Source organism: Macrobrachium nipponense, chromosome 12 (genome assembly GCF_015104395.2).
Source record: "Macrobrachium nipponense isolate FS-2020 chromosome 12, ASM1510439v2, whole genome shotgun sequence".
NCBI lineage: Eukaryota > Metazoa > Arthropoda > Malacostraca > Decapoda > Palaemonidae > Macrobrachium > Macrobrachium nipponense.
In genome coordinates, this window is record NC_087205.1 from 100,763,366 (window position 1) to 100,783,208 (window position 19,843).

At 38.4% G+C, this 19,843-nt stretch overlaps 1 protein-coding gene and 1 long non-coding RNA gene across 3 annotated transcripts in view; one reads left to right on the forward strand and one right to left on the reverse strand.

Annotated features, from left to right (window-relative positions):
* Positions 1 to 1,061: 1,061 nt before the first annotated feature.
* Positions 1,062 to 10,360, forward strand: LOC135224706 (uncharacterized). Its single transcript, XR_010316809.1, has 5 exons — positions 1,062 to 1,208; positions 3,384 to 3,593; positions 3,880 to 4,130; positions 8,966 to 9,367; positions 10,196 to 10,360. It is a non-coding gene; the product is annotated as an uncharacterized LOC135224706 (long non-coding RNA).
* The window catches only part of LOC135224704 (zinc finger protein 423-like), a 39,326-nt gene continuing 24,000 nt past the window's right edge, over positions 4,518 to 19,843 (reverse strand). The window contains exons 2-7 of one of the 2 annotated variants that reach the window (XM_064263975.1): positions 17,087 to 17,292; positions 14,383 to 14,525; positions 11,882 to 12,146; positions 11,492 to 11,653; positions 9,086 to 9,359; positions 4,518 to 8,542 (exon numbers count right to left, since the gene is read on the reverse strand). In XM_064263975.1, coding sequence (XP_064120045.1) covers positions 6,015 to 8,542; positions 9,086 to 9,359; positions 11,492 to 11,653; positions 11,882 to 12,146; positions 14,383 to 14,525; positions 17,087 to 17,292 — 3,578 coding nt within the window. In that variant the 3' untranslated portion in view covers positions 4,518 to 6,014. The remainder of the gene's footprint in view (positions 8,543 to 9,085; positions 9,360 to 11,491; positions 11,654 to 11,881; positions 12,147 to 14,382; positions 14,526 to 17,086; positions 17,293 to 19,843) is intronic. The other variant, XM_064263976.1, reaches the window with a different exon arrangement.

The following is a 19,843-nucleotide window of genomic DNA, read 5'->3' on the forward strand; positions in this document are numbered from 1 at the left end:
TGCAGTCTGTGCGGAGTTACTCCCTAGAATTACCAAATTTTTTTCCAGAATCAATGTAAACTATATATATATATATATATATATATATATATATATATATATATTATATATATATATATATATATATATATAAAATTTGGTGAATATAGGTACATTATCATCGAGACCTAATTTTGGTATTTCTATATAAGCATTCCACATCGTTCGTCCCTGCGAACATGAAAGCCACCAGGAACTGGGGCGTCAAATGTATTTCGCTGTGTTTAGTACAAGCGCCTGAGGGTTAATTACAGTCGTCCGAATAAATATTACTTTAAATTCTTGTTCAGGAGGTAAAACTGCATAGAAACACCGCGGAATAGTAATATAGATCTACCCTAATTTTTTTTTTATTGGATATACCTATCAAGAGTAATTTAGTGATGTTTTATTGGAGAGGGGCACTGAGGTGCTTGGTAGCTATGTAGAACTGATGATACATACATACCTAGGTCATGAGTTAGAATTTTTGCAATTGTAGCCAACATTATCATAAAAGGTATTGAAGTTGTAGTGGGTATGAGTGTGGTTAACCAGCTTTGGATTGCTACCATCAGTGAGGATTGAGTGTCATTGCGCAGGACTTGGTGCCCCTTGACCATGGGACACAAGGATGGAGGCTGAATCTATAGAGACCAGCTCGGAAAGGGCTCCTTTTCTTCATGGTACAATTACTAGTCTTGAGGGCAGTGAGGTAATTCTAGGGAATAATTGCCCGGACTGCAAGGAACGTTCCCGCGAACGCTAACAGCCACTAGGGATTGGGATGTCCAATTTATTTCGCCGTGTTTAGTACTAGCCCCTGGGGGTTAATTACAATCGATCCCCCCCAAAAACGGTAAATTCTTAATAAGCAACCCAAATGCTATAGGAAACTGTAATTATCAAAGAAATACCCAATGCAGAGTTATTATCTAGATTTACTTTACTGGCAGTGATTTCAGTGCAGAAGTTGATAACTAAGCATTGAACAATTGGAAGGTTTGGATAAAATGTAAGTTTTGGTACTGTATTGCAGAGGTATGTGAGAGGAGGTGGATGGAAGTGCCATTAACAGGAATAGTGTGAGATTTATGGTAAATGAATGTGGGCCTATTTGAGGAGCTGTGTCATTTCCTGCATACAGTTCATGGTGAAAAGCAAAGAACATAGGATTGGGATGTGCAGAGGTAAGTCTAAGCCAGCATTCTGCGGTAAAGTAGACTATGGCAGTTGAAGTTTTCCGATGTTATTTTACTTACTGAACAAGAATTTAAAGTAATATTTATTCAGCCGACTGTAATTAAACCGTAATTTACCTTTGAAGACTACATGACGGTTCAAGGGGTGCGATGTATCGACGTACAGAGTTCAAAGGTAAATAACAGATTAGTTACAGTCGACCAGCAAAATATTACCTTAAACTCTTGTAAAGTAAATAAAATAACATAGGAAAACGTCAACTACCATATTTTAACAACGGGGAGCCAGATGTTAAAATATATGTACTTGAGTCCTGCTCATGTAGGGTTAACAGGAAGATGCTGATATAATGCATCTGTGTACAGTTATTTAGCATAAATCCCTTGTACCAGTGCTAAGGGGATTGATTGCATGTTGTTTCAGCTCTCTGTTCTACTTGAACTCTTCTCCATCCCCACCATCCCTGAGCTAAGGAGTCTGTCGCCCAGATGCATCTTCTCTAACTATTTCTATTGAAAGCATCCTCCACTAAACCCTTTTCTCCAAATTCTCCTGTTCTTTATTCTACCATGTAATCCTTTGCCTCCTTTGAACCCCTTAGTATATTGGTAATCTTTACCTCCACATTACTTCTAATTTCTACATTTTTCAGCCTCAGACAGCAAGATCACATTAATCAACCTCAGCATCCTCATTTCTGTGCCCTCCAGCTTATCATCCTCTGTTTTAATGCCCTTGTTTCTGAATCATACATAATCACTGATCTGATTACAATATGTAGATCTTTATTTTCACTTTACTATTTGGAATTATTTTTTCACATATATTACACCTCCTCCCATTCGTCTAAGCTACTTTTATCCCACCTTCAGTGACTTTCACGCCCTCCCTTTGGGGATAAAGTAGACGCTAAGTATTTCAAATTCTGTACACTAAAAGTGTTGAATCAAGGCCTCATCTGTCTTGTATGAGCAGCCTATCCTCTCCCTCCCCCACCCAATACCACACCATTCAGAGTCCTGCCACTTGCTTAGCTTACCCTTCTTTACAGTTCCTCTTCAGTCGGTGTGATAATCCCTTGATCAGATATCTTTATATAACAATTCTTATAGATTTTAATTTCTAATGACTTTGCTTAATACTTTATAACCAGTACAAACAGAAGTGGGGCCAAGTATTTATCCTTTCATCCAACCTGACCAGCTTTTCTGGCACAGCTCTTTCTTAAATACCAAAAACACAATTTCCCTGGGTCTACTGAAATTATTATCGTGATAATATCGAGCATAAACTCTTAATTAATAATATGCTTGAATTATTTTGCCACATATTACATAGTATATACCTACTTGCCAAATGCACTCGCCCAGTTTTTTCTGTGATATAAACACTAATAATAAGAGATTTTATAGCCTTTTTGGCTTTTTCTTAAATTCAAATCTGGTATATGAAATGATCTTGAATCCATATGCATGATTTTTCAGAATTCCATGCATGCTGAGTGCTGCAGAGTCCCTTCAAGTTTCCAAGATATTAAACTCAAGTGATGTTCATTATTAATAATATGAGCTGGCAAAAATTGAAAACAAAAACTTGTCCCATCACCTGTAAGAAAATTTTATAATTTTTACTACATTGCATTAGATTTCTTCTCAGAAGCAAGCACCTAAGACCTTGATTTTTTTTTTTTATAAATGCAGTACTGAGAGGAGCTTATGTACTTAGAAGTTGGTTGTACAGATTAGGCTATTCAGTTTTCATTTGCATATAATCATGTCTTTTTTTTCCTTTGAGTTGCCAGCATCGCAACTTGGTACCATAAAAAAATTTGGTTTTGGCACTTGTACTTTTGGGTAAACTAAATTAACGCTTTTGTTAACTAAACGAGTAAAGTACATTTGGTTTGTGTTAAACTTTTCCAGTGGACTGTGTGTCACAAGAAGACATTAGCAGTCATGACTCCATGAAATACTGATCATGAAGCCCAATGCAAAGTTATTTTGTCTATTTCTGTGATTCATAGTAGACAAACTGTATCGTGTTTAAAGCTTACATAAAAATTCTCTCTTTAAGCAGCCTTAGTATGCAGTAGATGATTTTTGTGTGAGATCATCAATTTACATGTAAGAAAAGTTTTTAAATAATGGACCATTTTATTGCAGATGCTCCCAGAGATGTTTGTTACAATTGTCGACCATGAAATCAGAATGCCTATGTCTGTCGCAAGGGAACTCAAACTATATACATAATCAACCACCACGACTGTTGTGAAGGAAAACAAGCAAATTAAGGATTTTGAAATCTTTGACATTATTTGAATCCTGTGATGAAGAAATGAGATGGGCCCATTGAGGAAATGAATGTAGGCTAATGTAAGTATTCAAACCTTGATTAAGGTAGTTCAGGATGTAGACCATAGTAGATAGAAATATGAAAGCAGGACAAAGGGTTATTTTCTACCATTGATATTTTCCATCAAATACAGATATTACAGTAAACCAAAATTCAATTAGTACTCTTATTAGACACTTGTTTTGTTTCTGTTTCAAGCTTAACATAAAAATTCCCCCTTTAAGCAGCCTCACTTAGTATGCATGAGATGATAATCTAAATATTCATGCATAAAAAATGTTTTAATAATGGACCTTTTGATTGCAGATGCTCCCTGAGTTAAATTGTTATCATTGGATCGCCAAGTGTGAAGGCAGAAATAGTGACATCTGTTGCAAGGGAACTGAAGCTTTCACTATCGACGATCTCAACCATTGTGAAGGATAAGAAACAAAATAATGATTGCAAGATCTCTAGCATCACTTAATGCAAGATCTTTGGCACCACTTAAATCCAAATTTATCATGAAGAATTCAAGTGTTGGACAGACAGAGGAAATGGACCTAGGCTAATGTAATGTAAGTGTTCAAAGCTGGTTTAAGGTAGGCTAAGATGTAGGCTATTGTAAGCACTGTAAGCATTTCAAAAGTAGGCTAGGGTATGATGTTCATTAAAGATATGAAAATGGACAAAAGGTTTATTGACCTTGGATAGAGAGCTAAGGAGTTCCAGATCTCTTTGTGGATGCAGTCCTGTATGTATTACACTTTCATTAACCACTGATATAACTTGATCTTATTTTTACATGACAAAATCTTTACCTTTATTTTCACCACCATCACCTACCTAATTGTCACTTCCAAGTATAAATTTGTAAACTTTAGAAAACTAATCTTCACCTTAGCCATATGGGTTTGTAAGAGAGGGTTAGAAAGTGAATGTGGGGAAACATTGAAATTCCTAGGTTATAGTGAAATTTTATTTCACTTGTTTTACAATAGGACTCCACGACTCAATTTTAACAAATGCATAAGTTTCATAAAAAAATGTCTTCGTTGAAACAACAACAAAAATCATCCCTGTTAATACCTGACACTAGATTTACCCCCAGGGCCAAAACTCTTGCATCTGTAATATAAAACTTTGGTTTAAATCAAATAAATTAATAACTGTCAATCACATGAGAATATGCACTACTAAAATCATAATGGTAATGAAGGTATACACAAAGTACATTCACTGTAAGACATGAGTTACAATACGGCATATAAAATTTAAAGAAAGCTTTACGGAACAATAAATATTTTCAAACAGCTAACTTCCACCTCCATTCAACAAAAACTATGGACACTACAGGATTGGAAATATCTATGAAACATAAATAGGTGACTATTTACACTGAAATGGTAAGATAGGTAGGTACCCTGTGGAATAAATGCATGACATTCAACAAAGAGGCAACAGTTGGGACATGTTTTTTTCATCTGTATCAATACCTAACTTTCATGAACACCTAAGTGCACTAAAACCAATAATGCATTTCAAGGAATGCATAAACAGTATTGTAGCTTCACGACAGAACTATTTGTACTTAGTTCTTGTAAAAGTGTTTATTGTTTAAAGCTACAACAAAATAAAGCACTACATTCAGCATCTCTTCATTTAGAATATTGGGTAAATCTACATAAATTAATAAAAATTCTCTTCAGAAGTGGTTACTCCCAATCTCAGACACAGTTCACATCAGGCAACTCAAACAGGTGTGCTGACAGGAAGAAGAAAAGTTACAGTGGCTGATAAATGGTGTTCATTGCCATATCATGATACTCTCGTGAGTTTAAAAAAAACCTGGAGCTTACTTTCACCCTTCAGTGCCTTGATATACAGCTACATCTTATAAAAATCATAACCAAATACAGACTGCTATCTTATATATCACATGCCCTGTAAAAATACTTCACTGATTATGAACTGTCAAGATTACAAGGTATGCATACACTATACAGTATAGCTCTTGAAATGACAAAACTACCACTGTGAATAGACACATCAGCTGTTGGGCTGCCTAACATTTAAAAGTCAAAAGTCTCAACACATTTTCAAACCACTTCTCAGTAATGATGCATGTTATTACATGTTGGAGAATATACAGAAGGGTTTAATGTAGATGATGCTCGCTCCTACTAACACATACATATACATAGGCATCAAAATACATATAAATCCTTGTTCATTCTAGGAGTTAGCATCATCAGTCTTTGGTCCCCTCAGTTAACAATACAACATATTTGGTATCTCAGTCCTCCAACAATAATGCAAGAGTGACCATCCATTTGTACACAATGATTTTAAGATAGTCCATTCATTCATATACTTTGGTAAATAGACCTTGAACACTTAAACCACAAAGTTATCAAAGAACAATAAAAAAACTGGTCTAATGAAGAAATTCTTTTTTTTTTTTACTCGTCTACAGATTCAGATGCAGAATTAGCATGCCCATTTGTTGGGGCTTGCTCACTGTCATCACCAGCACAAGCTGAGCAAGGCGATGAGGCTCGTGGTTTTCCTTCTGACAAACCATGTGGTGGGGTTGCTCTGGTTGTAAAGTGCTGAGAAGTATTCAAACTAGATAGGGACGGCCTGCGTAAACTGCGCCTAGGAAGGTCTGGAAAACTTGCTAAACACTCTCGACAAGCACCATCAGCTGCCTCTGGGTGAGAAAGAGCATGATTTTCCAATTCTGCACGGAAAAAGAAACGCTGATGGCAGTGATGACAGTCATATGGACGAGCACTGAGGCCATGTTCAACCATGTGTTGCTGGAGTCTTGTTGCTGTCGTAAATACAGATGAACACATGTAGCAAGTGAAGCTTCCACATCCTTCAAATGTATGTTCTATCAAATGACACTGAAGACGAAGTGGAGTATCAAAAGTAGCTTGACAAAGATGACATTCATGGACAGATCCTTCATGCAGCAAATGAGAGGCAACATGTGCTTCTATCTCTGCTTCTGTTGCAAAGCTTTCTTGACATTTGATGCACTGATAAGTACGAGAGGACTGTCCAAATGTGCGTCCAAATCCTTGGTGGTGGTGGTGAGCCACAGCATGTGCTTCTGCTTCTTCAACAGACTCCAGCTTTACATGACATTCTGGACATTTGAGTAAGGGAGAGTGACGTGGACTATTGCTTGCACGACTGCTGTTACTGCTACTTGTGGTTATACTTGTCCCAGCGGCTGTTGTTGTTACATAAGAATTTGAAGGGGGAAGCAATTCTGAATTACCATAGGTGCTTGAAGCTATAGATGCAGCAGCAGCAGCTTGTGCAGCCTGGGCTGCATGGAAGCGAGCATGGACATTTACTTCCATGTCAGTAACTAGGGTTTGTCGGCATACCACACATGGCTGAGGCAAGGGAGAAGGATGATGGTCATTTTGATGGCTAGTAAACTGCTGTTCTGATGTCAAAGGCTCTCTGCATACAGCACAGGCACTACCTGAAATAACTTTGACATGTGTTAATTTGTGCTGTGCTAAAAGGGCAGCAGAAGGACACAACTCATCACATATGTTGCATTTATGGCGACCTGCACTGCCTTGATGAGTTTTCATGTGTGCTTCTAAGTCACCTCTGGACTTGCAGGCTTCACTGCAGTAGGCACAGAATAAGCTTAATGATGCTGCAGATACTTTTGCACCAACACCACTTCCACTACCTTTAATGTTATGAGCTTGTTTTCTATGAGTGAGCAATCCTGAATCACTGGAAAATTCTGCATCACAAATATCACATTTAAGATCTTTTTTCTGTGGACTACGTCGAGGCTTAGCCAAGTTTTCTGGTTGGGGAACATTACCATTAAGCTCTGAGTTATGCTGAGTCTGCATATGTTTGTCTAAAAGGAACTCAACATGGAAGGCATCATCACAAAGAGAACACTGGAACTGGCGCTGATGCGTGGCAACGTGAGCTGCCAATTCTGCCTCAGAACCCAAGCTGAGGGTGCACAGCAGGCAGCGATAAGAACCCCCAGATCCACCCATTGATCCACCACCCAGTAGCGAGTCTCCACCAGACTGCTCTCTTCGCATGTGACTTGCACGGATATGTACTTCAAATTCAGACTGTGAACGGAAAATAAGTGAGCATCGAGTACATTTATGAACTTTACATTCATTGCTGTGTTTTACAGCAAAGTGAACTTGAATAGAAACCTTAGAATCAAACATCTCTTTACAAAGAGCACAACGATACAAGTGATGTGCATGTATGTCCATCAAATGTTTTTGAAGCTCATCTGGTTTTGGGAATAGTTTTAAACAAGCTTGACATCCATACTCTGTTGTCACAACACCTAAATGGGTTGCAAGATGAGCTTCAAGAGGAGCATCTGAAGTCAGTGGTAGTCTGCACTCTGGGCACATCATCTGTGTCGATCCAGACAAGGATGAAGTGATCTGATCTCCTCCCTCAAGATGGGTTTTCAGATGTCTTCTGAAAGCTTCAAAGTTTGTAAAAGGAGCATTACATTGACTACAAAGAAGTGTTGAAGCAGGGAGTTCTGATGTTAAACTGTCATGCCGAGACTTTTTGCTTAGGTCAGTAGGTGTATCACTGGGTGGAGATGGCGGTCGCTTATTTAAGACAGCTGACAGAACAGGTCCAGCATGAACAAGCTTGATGTGTTCAGCCAGAGCACCTGGATTACTAAAGGGCAAAAGACACTGAGCACAAAATACACCCTCTGCAGCTCTAGCTAACAAATCGGTAAAGGTGTGAGCAGTTATGACGTGTCGTTGTAGGGCTGTAACACCACCTACTCTGGCGCCACAAAGTTCACAACTGACTCCTCGAGATGATCCTGGACCAAGGGGTGAGGCCAGTGTTGATGCTAGACCACCAGCACCTAAGGATGCTCCAAGAGATGGTGGAAGGCCAAGCATACTTGCAATGTCTCTGACTTCACCATTTATCACAGATCCTGATAATAAAGCCAAATGAACAAGTTTTAAGTTTATTGATCAACATAAGAGATGAACAAATTTACCTTATGGGGTTGCAATTGAAAAGGATTAAAAACATTGTTGTTTAATTTACCATGGGCTACACAGGTATAAAAGTTGCAATATATTTGCATTAGACTACCACTAGAAAAAGCAGCTTCTCTACTTTGTAGTACAAATTTTGGGAAATATTGGAAATATTGATGTAACTTGTTAATAATGTTCAACAGGTATACATATTATGAAAGATACAGAATTTACGAACTTCATACTTCATGTTTAACTCAATAGAAAAATTTTCATTATAAAACTCTCAACAAATATTTATTTATAACGTAGTCATCTATTTGACAGGAGAATTTAATGACATGACTGTACAGTGCAATTTTATTGTTTTTCAGGAACTCAAAGAGAACAAGGTATCAAAACAAAGGAAAAATTATGACTTCTCAGAAAAAGAGAGCAGTTACGGTAAATAGGAATGAAAACTGGAGAATGTAAAAGAACATCAGGATATTTACCATGAGCAGAATGTAAATGGAGTTGCAGAGCCTCCAAAGATGGAAACCCATCCCTAGAGCAATATAAGCAAGCCAGTTTTCCACCAACAAGAGAGAGTAGAGGATTTGAAAGAGGCCTTGGGGAGGGAAGAGACGAGGGTGGTCGAGGTGATGGAGTAGAAGCTACTGATGATGCTCCTCCAATAGATGATGCCCCTGACCCACCTCCACGAGAAGCAGGTCTTTCTAGGGAGGACGACTGCAGGTCATCAGCATGATAACGAGACACATGACGCTGAAAAGGTTAAGACACTGATTGTAATACTCTATAGGGATAAAACATGACAGTGAACTTTAACAACCTTAAAAGCTTCATTCTTTCTATCTCTGCTTCCCTTAATTGATAAAGAAAATTAATGAACAAACTGCACATAAATTTCATATTGTACATAGAAGAATTTCTATTTTAAAAGTACTACTGTATATCTCTATTTTAAAAGTGTTGTACTTAATATTTTTTGATGCAGTAAAACAAACACCCTGAATAACAACATTTAAATCCCTTATTGTACATATGAATTTCTATTCATTAGTGTAGTACTTAAATGTTTTGATTCAGTATAACAAACACCTTGAATTACAGACATTTAAATTCTGTCCTGTATATTCTTTAACCATTACCAATCAAAATTTATAAACAGGAAGTATAAATAGTAATACCTTGCTACAACCCTCAGGAAGTATAAATAATACCTTGCTACAACCCTTTTTTTTTTCCTTAACACGTTTCCGGTGTATATATTACTCATGCAAGAACAACATTTTAGATGTTTAAAAGATCTAAAATTACTCTACTAGTGGAAAACTTTATTCTTTCAGAATAATCTTGGATCTTGAATAAAATCTTGTTTAAAAGTTTGTTTATTAGTGAAAAACTTTTCAGAATAATCTTGGATCTTGAATAAATTCTTGTTTAAAAGTTTATTCGTGCATGAGTGATGTACATTTGTACATTGAAAATGTGTTTTACTTAAATACCTTTAGTAGGAACATTTTAAATTATTTTTTTCCAATAGATTTTTCAAAAAGAAAAACTCATGATCTTTAAAAAATTTTCTGTTATTCCTGTAGAAAAAATTCACGGTCACCTTAAGAGCCATTGTTAGTGCAAGCTTGAGTGGCGGTTGAGGTTTTGGGGGCAAGCAAGAGGATAGCCATTATTCACATTTCATCACTATCACTTGAGGTGCTGTGAAGAGAAGATGTCTTGCAGTGCTTGTCTTCCCTGTTGCTGAATAATTGGTATGTATTTGGATTGCTATTCTTTCCTCTATAACTGCATTGACTTCTTGTGATTTGGACAAGGTGAAACTCTTATCAGTGAGGATCAGAGCAGGAGTTTAATTAAACTTTTGTAGATTTAGGCAGCGCGGCCAGCACTTCAAATATTTCAGGATCAGTTTATATGTCAGTGAGTAGTGTTGATGAGCAATGTCAACAAATGGAGGGATGCTGTGTCTAACCTTCTGTTCTTTGGCATTGCAGATCCATGAGTGGGAACTCCCCATCCTGTCGAGCTATCAGCCAGGTACATTTCCAGCAGAAGGAAAGTCGCGGTGAACCAGACCAGTCATTAGGGTTAAGTAGTAGCTATGGAATGATCTCTACATAGAAGAAAGGCTTTGACCCTCGGCTGTCACCCAATGCTTGACCTATTTGCCACAATACTATACAGGGAACGTGTGTTCTTTTCTCTAGTGCCAGACCCCTGGGCAATGATAGAAAACTTGTCGACAACGTTCCTCAAGTAATCTGGACATCTGCGTCCACTCACTTTTCAGCCAGATTGCAGAGGGTGATCAAGTATAATCTCCCCTGCTCTCAGGATAGCTGTAGTGGCTCTTCATTGACCTCAAGCAGAGTAGTACTCAGATCTGCTGACACTCTTGGTTGCCAGAGTTAGTTGCCTACAGCTATGGATGGAATTCCCAAATGTCTACTTAGTATGACGAGTACTCTTCCTGGATAAGAGGATTGTTCACACCTGAGTCCCTACTGCTCTTTCATCCCATTTGCCAGATCAAGAAAGGTTACAGAAGTCATTACATCCCCTGTTTGCATGCAACCCCAGTCAGTTGTCAGAGACCACCTCTCACCTAAGGATTAAGTCTCCTATACAGAAGGTAATGGTTTTTTTTTTATCTGTAGGAACAAATTTTTAAGGTAAAGTAAATGAGAGATATTCCCCACTCACCTTCATAATCACCCATTCAATTACTGTTCTAGTGTAATTTTTAGGAAACTAGACTGCATACTTCCCATAATCATGGTACCTTATCATAATCATTGCAAAAGGCTGTTAAAATGGAAAATTAAGAGGAACAAATGTATTTTGTAATTTACAGTATACAAACGAGTAAAGCTTACTTGAAGGTGAGCTTGGTTACGACAATGAGCATGACAGACAGGGCAGCGGACAGTTGCAACAGGTGATAAAGTAGGGGACTGTTCACCACCTGGGGAAGCTGTTAATGCACCAGGTGAAGATCCGCTACCCTGATCCCCACTCTTTGGGCTTAGCAGCTGTTCCTGTTTAAATGTGCATAAAAATCTACCATTGTTTAATGTACCATGAATCACCTATGCCTTATTTCAATTGTCACTTCCATTTGCTATGCCTTACTTCAATTGTCACTTCCATTTACCATCATCTAGAATGTCATCACCAATAGTGCATATTTTATCAACCAAGTTAAAGATGCACGACACCAAAACATGTCATGTATACAACAACTCGTTACACCTTATTTTCTTTACCTTCTGTGAATCTTTCAGGAGATGGTTGAGAGCGTGTGAATGTGCATCACCAGTTGAGTCCCTAAGGATCTGTGAGAGAGCGTGGGCATCTGACGGAGCCTGGGCATCTTTCAGCAGCTGATTCAGGGCATGGGCTGTCAGTTTAGCTTTGTGGTTCTGCATGTGAGCGGTCAGTGCAGCTGCCGTGTTATAACCTCTGTTGCATACAGAACACTGGTATGGCTTCTGTGTGTCATGGGTTTTCATATGAATCTTAAGGTGGTCGCTGAAAAATTGAAGAGATGAATTAGGAAAGTTTAGGCTCAACAAAGGAAAAGGTTTAGCTCTATAAAAAAAACATCTACAATGTTGCCTCCAATATGATTTTGTTTGCTGAGGCTTTACAGTACATAAATTAAAAATTTAAGGAGCCTTGTGGTCTCTTCCGAAAAGGATACTGTTAAGAGAGATTGCTATCAAAAGAATTTCTTAAATTGTTTTTAGTGTTTGATAAAGTGTTATCAGTCTTATATGCAATATCAATAGTCTAAACAAGGGACCCGAGAAGTGTGTACCATCTGTTTGAATAAATAAACATTTGACAAAGCTCCATGATTCTTTACAATCCCCGATTTCTAGAAAACAACAAAGTAACAGTAGCAGCATCTTGTGTAAAAACCCATCCAGAGGAAAATTAATCTAATTGATTTTTGCTGTCACATTCATTGACAGCTCAGTCATGAAAAAGAATCCAGTAAAATATGATAAGTTTCTTTTTGGGAGATATGACATGACCTACTTACGGAAGAACATCTAAGCAAAGCAGTAGAGCCATCAGGAGGTGCAAATATAAATTTTGAAGGTACCTGGTATGTAGAAGGAGGAAGAATTGATACCGGAATGGTTAAGGACAATCTGGGAATTAGTAATGCCAAATGACAGGAAGACACTGATGCTAAATAAATGTCATAAAGAAGGGAGATACTTTGGTGTCGTGTCATAAAGAAGGGAAATGATACGGTGTTGGGAAATTATGGAGGCATCAAACTAACGACATTTCTTGAAAGGTTTTGGAAAGGATACCTGAAGAGACATTATGAGCAGTTCTGAAGATTGGTGACCAGTGGTACAATTCCATTACAGGCAGAGGGAGTACAGTTGTTAGAAAAAATCTGAAAAGCGATTGGCTCTTCTGCGCATTTATGGACTTAAAGGGGGGATTTGATAGAATACCAAGGTAGGTGGTTGGCGACCAGCAGTACAGTTCCATTGCAGGAAGAGGTCATACAGTTGTTAGAAATAAGGCTGGAAAGCGATTGGAAGCTATTCTTTGCCTTTATGGACCGAGAGGGGGGATCTGATAGAATACCAAGGCAGGTGATGTTTTGCTCTAAGAGGAAAGTCTTCGAAATTGGTTAGGTGGCTGCAATTATGTATAAATGAACTAGGACAGCAGTAATAAGGGTTAGAGGCAAAGCAGAAATGTGTGAATAAAGTTGGTTTATATAATGGATCAGCACTTAGTTCATTAATGTTTGTACTGGTTATAGATGTACCGAGTGATGGAATTAGGAATGAAAATTTACACGAATTAATATAGCAGATTATCGTGATTTTGGCCGAGACTGAATAAGAATTTTAAAGATAATGGGGTGAACGGGAATCTCTGGAATGGGGCGATATGAAGGTAAATGTGGGATAAATCAAGTTATGGTGTCCAGCCAAAGCAAGGAAGGCTATTTTTACCAGATAGAAGTGCCCTAGATGTGAAAAAAATCAAATTTTCTACTTTAAGCCAGGAGGGTGTGAAGTTGAGGCCGAAGTAGAAAAAAATATTTGGAGGAAATGGATAAAGGTGGCAGGGGTAGTGTGACAAAGGAATACAAAGGTGGCAGGGGTAGTGTGACAAAGGAATACAAAGGTGGCAGGGGTAGTGTGACAAAGGAATACAAAACTTGAACAGACCTCTATTGTACCATAATCAGATCAATCGTGCGGTTAAGCAACATGGGCATTAAGAAGGAAGGCGAAACAGAAGATGGAACCAACAGCAATGAGGATACGATGTGTTGGGGAGTTAGCTGCGCAAGAAGCAGGATAAAAGGAAAAAAAGTTTGGGGATGGTAAAGATTTTTTTTATATGCGATGTCGAGATGACTTGGTATGGGCATGCGGTAAGGATGACAGAGGAAAGAAGAGGGTAGAACTTGTCAAGTTTAGAAGCAAGACTTGGTGGTCTTGGTTAGTAGGTCTAAGATGGAGGCAACGGATTAGATGGCGTGATAAATTGGAGGATGATTTGGAGAATACCAGGTTATGCTGAGGAAGCTGCTTTCGACAGAGGTAGTTGGAGGAAAAAAATTAAAGTTTCTCGATAGAGGTATATGTAGGTAGCCAAATAAAGAAAATTTGAAATTATTAGCCTTTATAAGCTGTTGAGCAACGCATGTTGCAGAAACAGAAGAATACCGTACATTTTCTGTTGATATGCATAAAAACAAACGAAGGAGTACCCTAATTACCTTCTCGAAAAGGCAGCATCGCAGTGGCAACATTTGTACTTCTTGTCTCCGGTGTGGAGCTTGACATGGCGGTCCCTCGAGCGCTTGTGCTTGAAGAGACGGCCACAGAACTCGCACCGGAATGGGAGCTGGTCCGCATGAGTCTGTCGACGGAAACATGTTCGTTAGTTGGCGAGCGTAGTACAACCACAGTTATTTCTATTGTATCAACCTTAATTTCTGAGATCTTCAAGTGAGAAGAGTCCAGTAGGTCTAATTGTGAGGCAATAAATGACAATAAGCGTCTAATAGATGTAATTGTGAGGCGATAAATGACATTAAGCGTCCAATAGGTCTAATTGTGAGGCGATAAATGACAATAAGTGTCCAAGTCCAATAGGTCTAATTATGAATGGATAAATGACAATATCCCTTCTAAATTATATTCTGCAGCATTGTCTAATGAGCAACACTGTTAGATAATTCTGATAACGCCCTCGGATATAAGGCTATAAGTGGAATATACGTAGAGGTGCAACCATAGACCCCAGGCTGGGGGCACATTGCACCCCTGATATAAATTGAAAATTACGAATAACGTGTGACTTGCAGCCATTGATATTTAGCAGTTTTCAAAGACTGTCTCTACACATTTTTATACTAAAAATGACCAGAACGAAACCACTGAATTAACTACAATAAGTCACTTATTTTCTTATATTTCCTTTCCCTAAATGAATGGAAAGATGACGTGTGGCTCCAAACGACGGAAAAAAATAAAACTATCTCAAGTATTAAATTCACACTATCTTACTCCCTACCAGAAAGTCGGCGTTTCATGTGATGAAACGAAGTAATTGAAAAGGAATTATCTCTGATACGAACCAATTCATCATATAAAAACCTGCTCTGGTGGACTTAATTTTTTATTTTTTTTACAATAAAAAATTTCGATAAATCTTTCAGTAGCAGTCCCGACTGAATTTAGCAGATTAGAGATTTTTTGTCAAAACTGGTTGATATAATTTTTAACACTAATACTACTACTACACAAAAGGCAGTTATGATGGGGGCAAGATAATTTCAATAAATTTGACTATAATTTCTACTTCTCGTTTTCTTTGCCCTTGATGGGCATACGTTCCTACAGACGGCAGGGAAAAAAAAAATCCTAAAAGCCACGAACTTCCTGCCACGTCTCCGTAGAAACAAATGGCCATTGTATGAATAATGGCATAAAGCTGAAAAACACCATACAAACAAACAAAAGCGCGACTGACTGCCCCTCAAAACAGGCGCATCTCAAAAAAAAAGCAGTTTAAAGCAATGGTACTCTGACAACCAAACAAGCAGCTCAGGAGGTACTCGAGTGAATTGAGGGTTATATATTATCCACTTACTATTCATTAAATAATGCTACTATCAATAAAACTACATTTATTGATGAATGGAATAAGCAATTTCGGCTAAAGGCCAGGCGCTGGGACCTATGAAGTCATTCAGCGGTGAAGTGAAAGGGATAATGAGAGCAGAAAGGTCTAGACTTGACTGAATGAATCGATTGTTAGGAAAAGGCTGGATAGCAAGATGGAAGAAACAGAATGAACGGAGATACAGTAAAAGGAATGAAAGGGGCTGTAGTTAGGGGTCGAAGGGACGCTACAAAGAACCCTGAGTATAATGTCTACAGTGCACCGTGTGAGGTTCATTGTCGGCACTAGCCCCCTATACGGGGGTTTACTGACGATATGATTAGATTCGCTGTAAAACCGGCAATGAACTTTGAGATGATGTACTAGAAACTTGAGTGACTTTTGCAAGCAAAACATTAAATAAATTACAGCCTCCCGATATTAGAACGAGATCAATACCTGACAAAAGTGAAAAAAAAAATAAAAAAAAAAAACAAAGAAAAAGTCTCGACTTTCTATGCAAATTCAACACTGACTTTATTACCGCTAAGGTACACATTGTGCTTTACGCTAAGAAGAAATGTTTGAGAAACAATAAGAGTGAAATAGGATTCTGGTGCTTGACCGAAGTGCTTGTGCATTTGCTGTTATAGACGAAGAGTGCTGCTCTTCTTTCCGTATTTCGTATTACCTTCTGTTCCTTCTCTCAAATCAAAATCATACGCTTTTGAAGCTCTAATTTTAAGTCAATGGCCCTTGTGGATTGTTCCATAGGAATAGGGCTGATGTTAATAATAATAATAATAATAATAATAATAATAGAAAAATATAATAATAATAATAATAATAATAATAATAATAATAATAGAAAAAATATGAATATAATTTTTTTTTAAAGCGACCATGGACCTCAATTCATTTGGTCTAGATTCCTTTGAAAGTATTTCGTTTAAACTATATTTCGAAGTCTCTCAGAGAGAGAGAGAGAGAGAGAGAGAGAGAGAGAGAGAGAGAGGAGGGGGGGAGGAGGGGGTGGATATAATAAAAACAATTTTCTGAAGATTCAAAAGAAAAAAAATTGAACGTATGGCACAAGAAGCGAAAAAAAGTTATCAGGACTGTCGCTACAAAAACTAAGTGTAGAAATCATCATACCCATTTGGAGGGCCCCATCACTAACTACAATAAAATTCCCAGCAATAAAAAAAAATTACAACTGAAACTGAACGGGCCAAAACGGCATCATTTCGACCGAAGGATACAGCTGTATTCTTCGATTCGAGAGGAACAAAGTTCAACCAGCAAGCACCCACCTGCTCATGCCGCTTGAGATAGGAGAGCCTGGGGAAGGCGCGATCACAAAAGGAACACTGGTAAGGGGTAGTCTGGGTGACGCCCACGGTGGCAGCGGCCTCAACGTCCGTCTCGGATGCTGACGTAGGCGTGGCCGAAGAAGCTGGCGATAGCGACCCTCGGCTATCAGATCCCACCTCCCACGACGACCCTCCCACGCTCACTTCTGCAAAGGGTAAGACGGTGATGGTAAGATGGTGATTAAGCGATGGAGAGCTTCGTCCGCTGCCATTTTTCCTGTTAAAACACACTAAAATCTATACAGAGGTTTCGATATAGCCTGCTCACTTCTCATCATTCTCATCATGAGTCTTTCGAGAGTTAAATAAGGCTCCCGAGAGGTCGCTGTATAGCTTTCAATCATTCTTTTTGGAAAAAATGATTGCGGATTCAACTCTGTACACCACTGCTCATGTAATGCGATAAATGTTCGCATTGTTACAAAATAAATAAGACAAGGGATACGAAAAGGGAAGTTCTATGTCCAGCTATGTACCATACAGACTGCATTTCTTTCACGATTACTTCCTACTTTTAAAACAAATATTGAGAGGTCATTTCAACTCTTGTTTAAGCCGAACTTTGAAATGGCGTTCCCTTATATATCAGGAGGAGATAGTGAGGGAATTCTTTCGGGACTGATACGAGCATTCGTGTGAAACCACAAAATACAATAAACCTGAATAAAATAAAACAAAAACATCACAATACTTCTTAATACTAATTAATCATGCCATCATACTCTTCACAAGACATGATTTCAGGGGATGGATATAAACTAGTGTAATATCACATGGAATTTTAATTCAGTAAATATATCAAACAAGAATAATTCAGTAAATATATCCAACAAGACTACTAGATAATTATCCGATATATTCAACTTCGAAGGCGATGTTATGATGAACCCTTAGTTGTTCTATGGCCATACAATCAGTTCAATATCGTTCAGCCAGTGCCCCGAGCAATTTCAGATATCATTACTTCTTTTGAACAGAAAGAATAATGCAAATATGAATCAATCTCTCTCTCTCTCTCTCTCTCTCTCTCTCTCTCTCTCTCTCTCTCTCTCTGAAAAATGTCTTGCTAAGGAAAGATGGTAATCATAAAATTATACTCGGCCTTCCCTGCACACATCAGAGAAAATCATAAAGCTGACGCCTACCTGAAACAACAGTAATATCAAAATATACCAGAAATGGCTATAAAACATAGGAAGGAGAGAGAGAGAGAGAGAGAGAGAGAGAGAGAGAGAGAGAGAGAGAGAGAGAGAGATTCAACACAACGGACGTTCGTTGAAGTCCCGAGGGGAGGCGACATAAGGGGGAAGCCAACCGGCGAGAGGGGATGTCTTCTACCTTTCAAGGACTGTCATCGCACTGGGACCGGGTGTCTGAGGGGAAAGTCGGCGGCAGGTGGGAGGGGTAAAGGGTTGGGGGTGGGGGGAGAATTATGCGCTACCTTCTCTCAAACCTTTTTGCAGGGAAACGTTGCCTGTCTAGGACACTGCAGGTCATCAAAAGCCCTTGCACTGATAAACCGGTGTTTCAGATGAGCGTTACTACTCTACAGAAATTTATACAAGACATGATAAATAAACAATGAAAAAAAAATGAAGTTACCTTTAATGTATGAAGTCATACACACACAAATATATATAAGCAACTGCTCGTCAAGCTACACACGAAAGACCATTAGTTTACATTTTAGGATCACAGACTGAAAATAAACCCAGGATAGCAGTGGGCTACTTCAATGAGCTGTTTGGCAACCTTTAGTAGTGCTTCGCGTACAACAAATTAAGTGTATGTTGAATGGGATCAAAAGACTACCAATTCGCATCACTGACACCATATCTTAAGTCTTTTTCTTGGCTACTCAGCCAAGAATGACACTTACTTTACTACTTTTACCCAGTTCGCATGACTTTCAAAACAGATCTCAATGCTACATGCATCATATATTTTTTTCGGTACCTTTCGTTATTAGAAAAGTTTCTGTAAGGATACGTTTTCAGGAATTTCCATATTGAAGTAAAAAGTATTTTATATAACGGAGTAATAGTACTATTAAATTTTCGGGGGAAAAAATATTAGGCGGAACAGAACTAGATGCACCGCAGTTCCCGTTGGCGATGGTTAGCCAAGTGTCCGCGAAGAAGACTTGGCACCCAGGCCTTGTGCTTAACCCTTGAGGTTCAGTGACAACCAGTGATTGAAGGAAAAATTCTACGGAATTAACACAATATATGATATACTAGCCCTAACCCCAAACCCCAAACCACCTTTGCTGGACATTGACAGATTTCTATCACCTTGCAAACTTCTGCCTTGGTTTCTTTTCGAGTTGACATCACGGTACTGTCTAATCTTTTCAGCAATTCCTTAGGACATTTTGGATTTTCTCTTTTGTGGAAGCCAGTGTGTTAAGTATTTAACTTCGGCATCCTCCATTAATAATAATTTTTATTATAATAATGATTCGTTAACGTTCAGGTCAGAACCAACAGACTATTTCCACTGATACAGTGAATGTTTACAGTAATTTTCTGGAAGGGCAAACCATAAATGCAGGAACATGTAGCTATACCTTCATGTATATGAAGGTATTGCAACTACTTCGTGCCGACGGAGGAGCCCTCAAACACTCACCTAAACTTTCGAAAACGGATTTGCTGCTCTCGAACACCTCGTGGCAAGGATCTGAGGGAGAAGGCA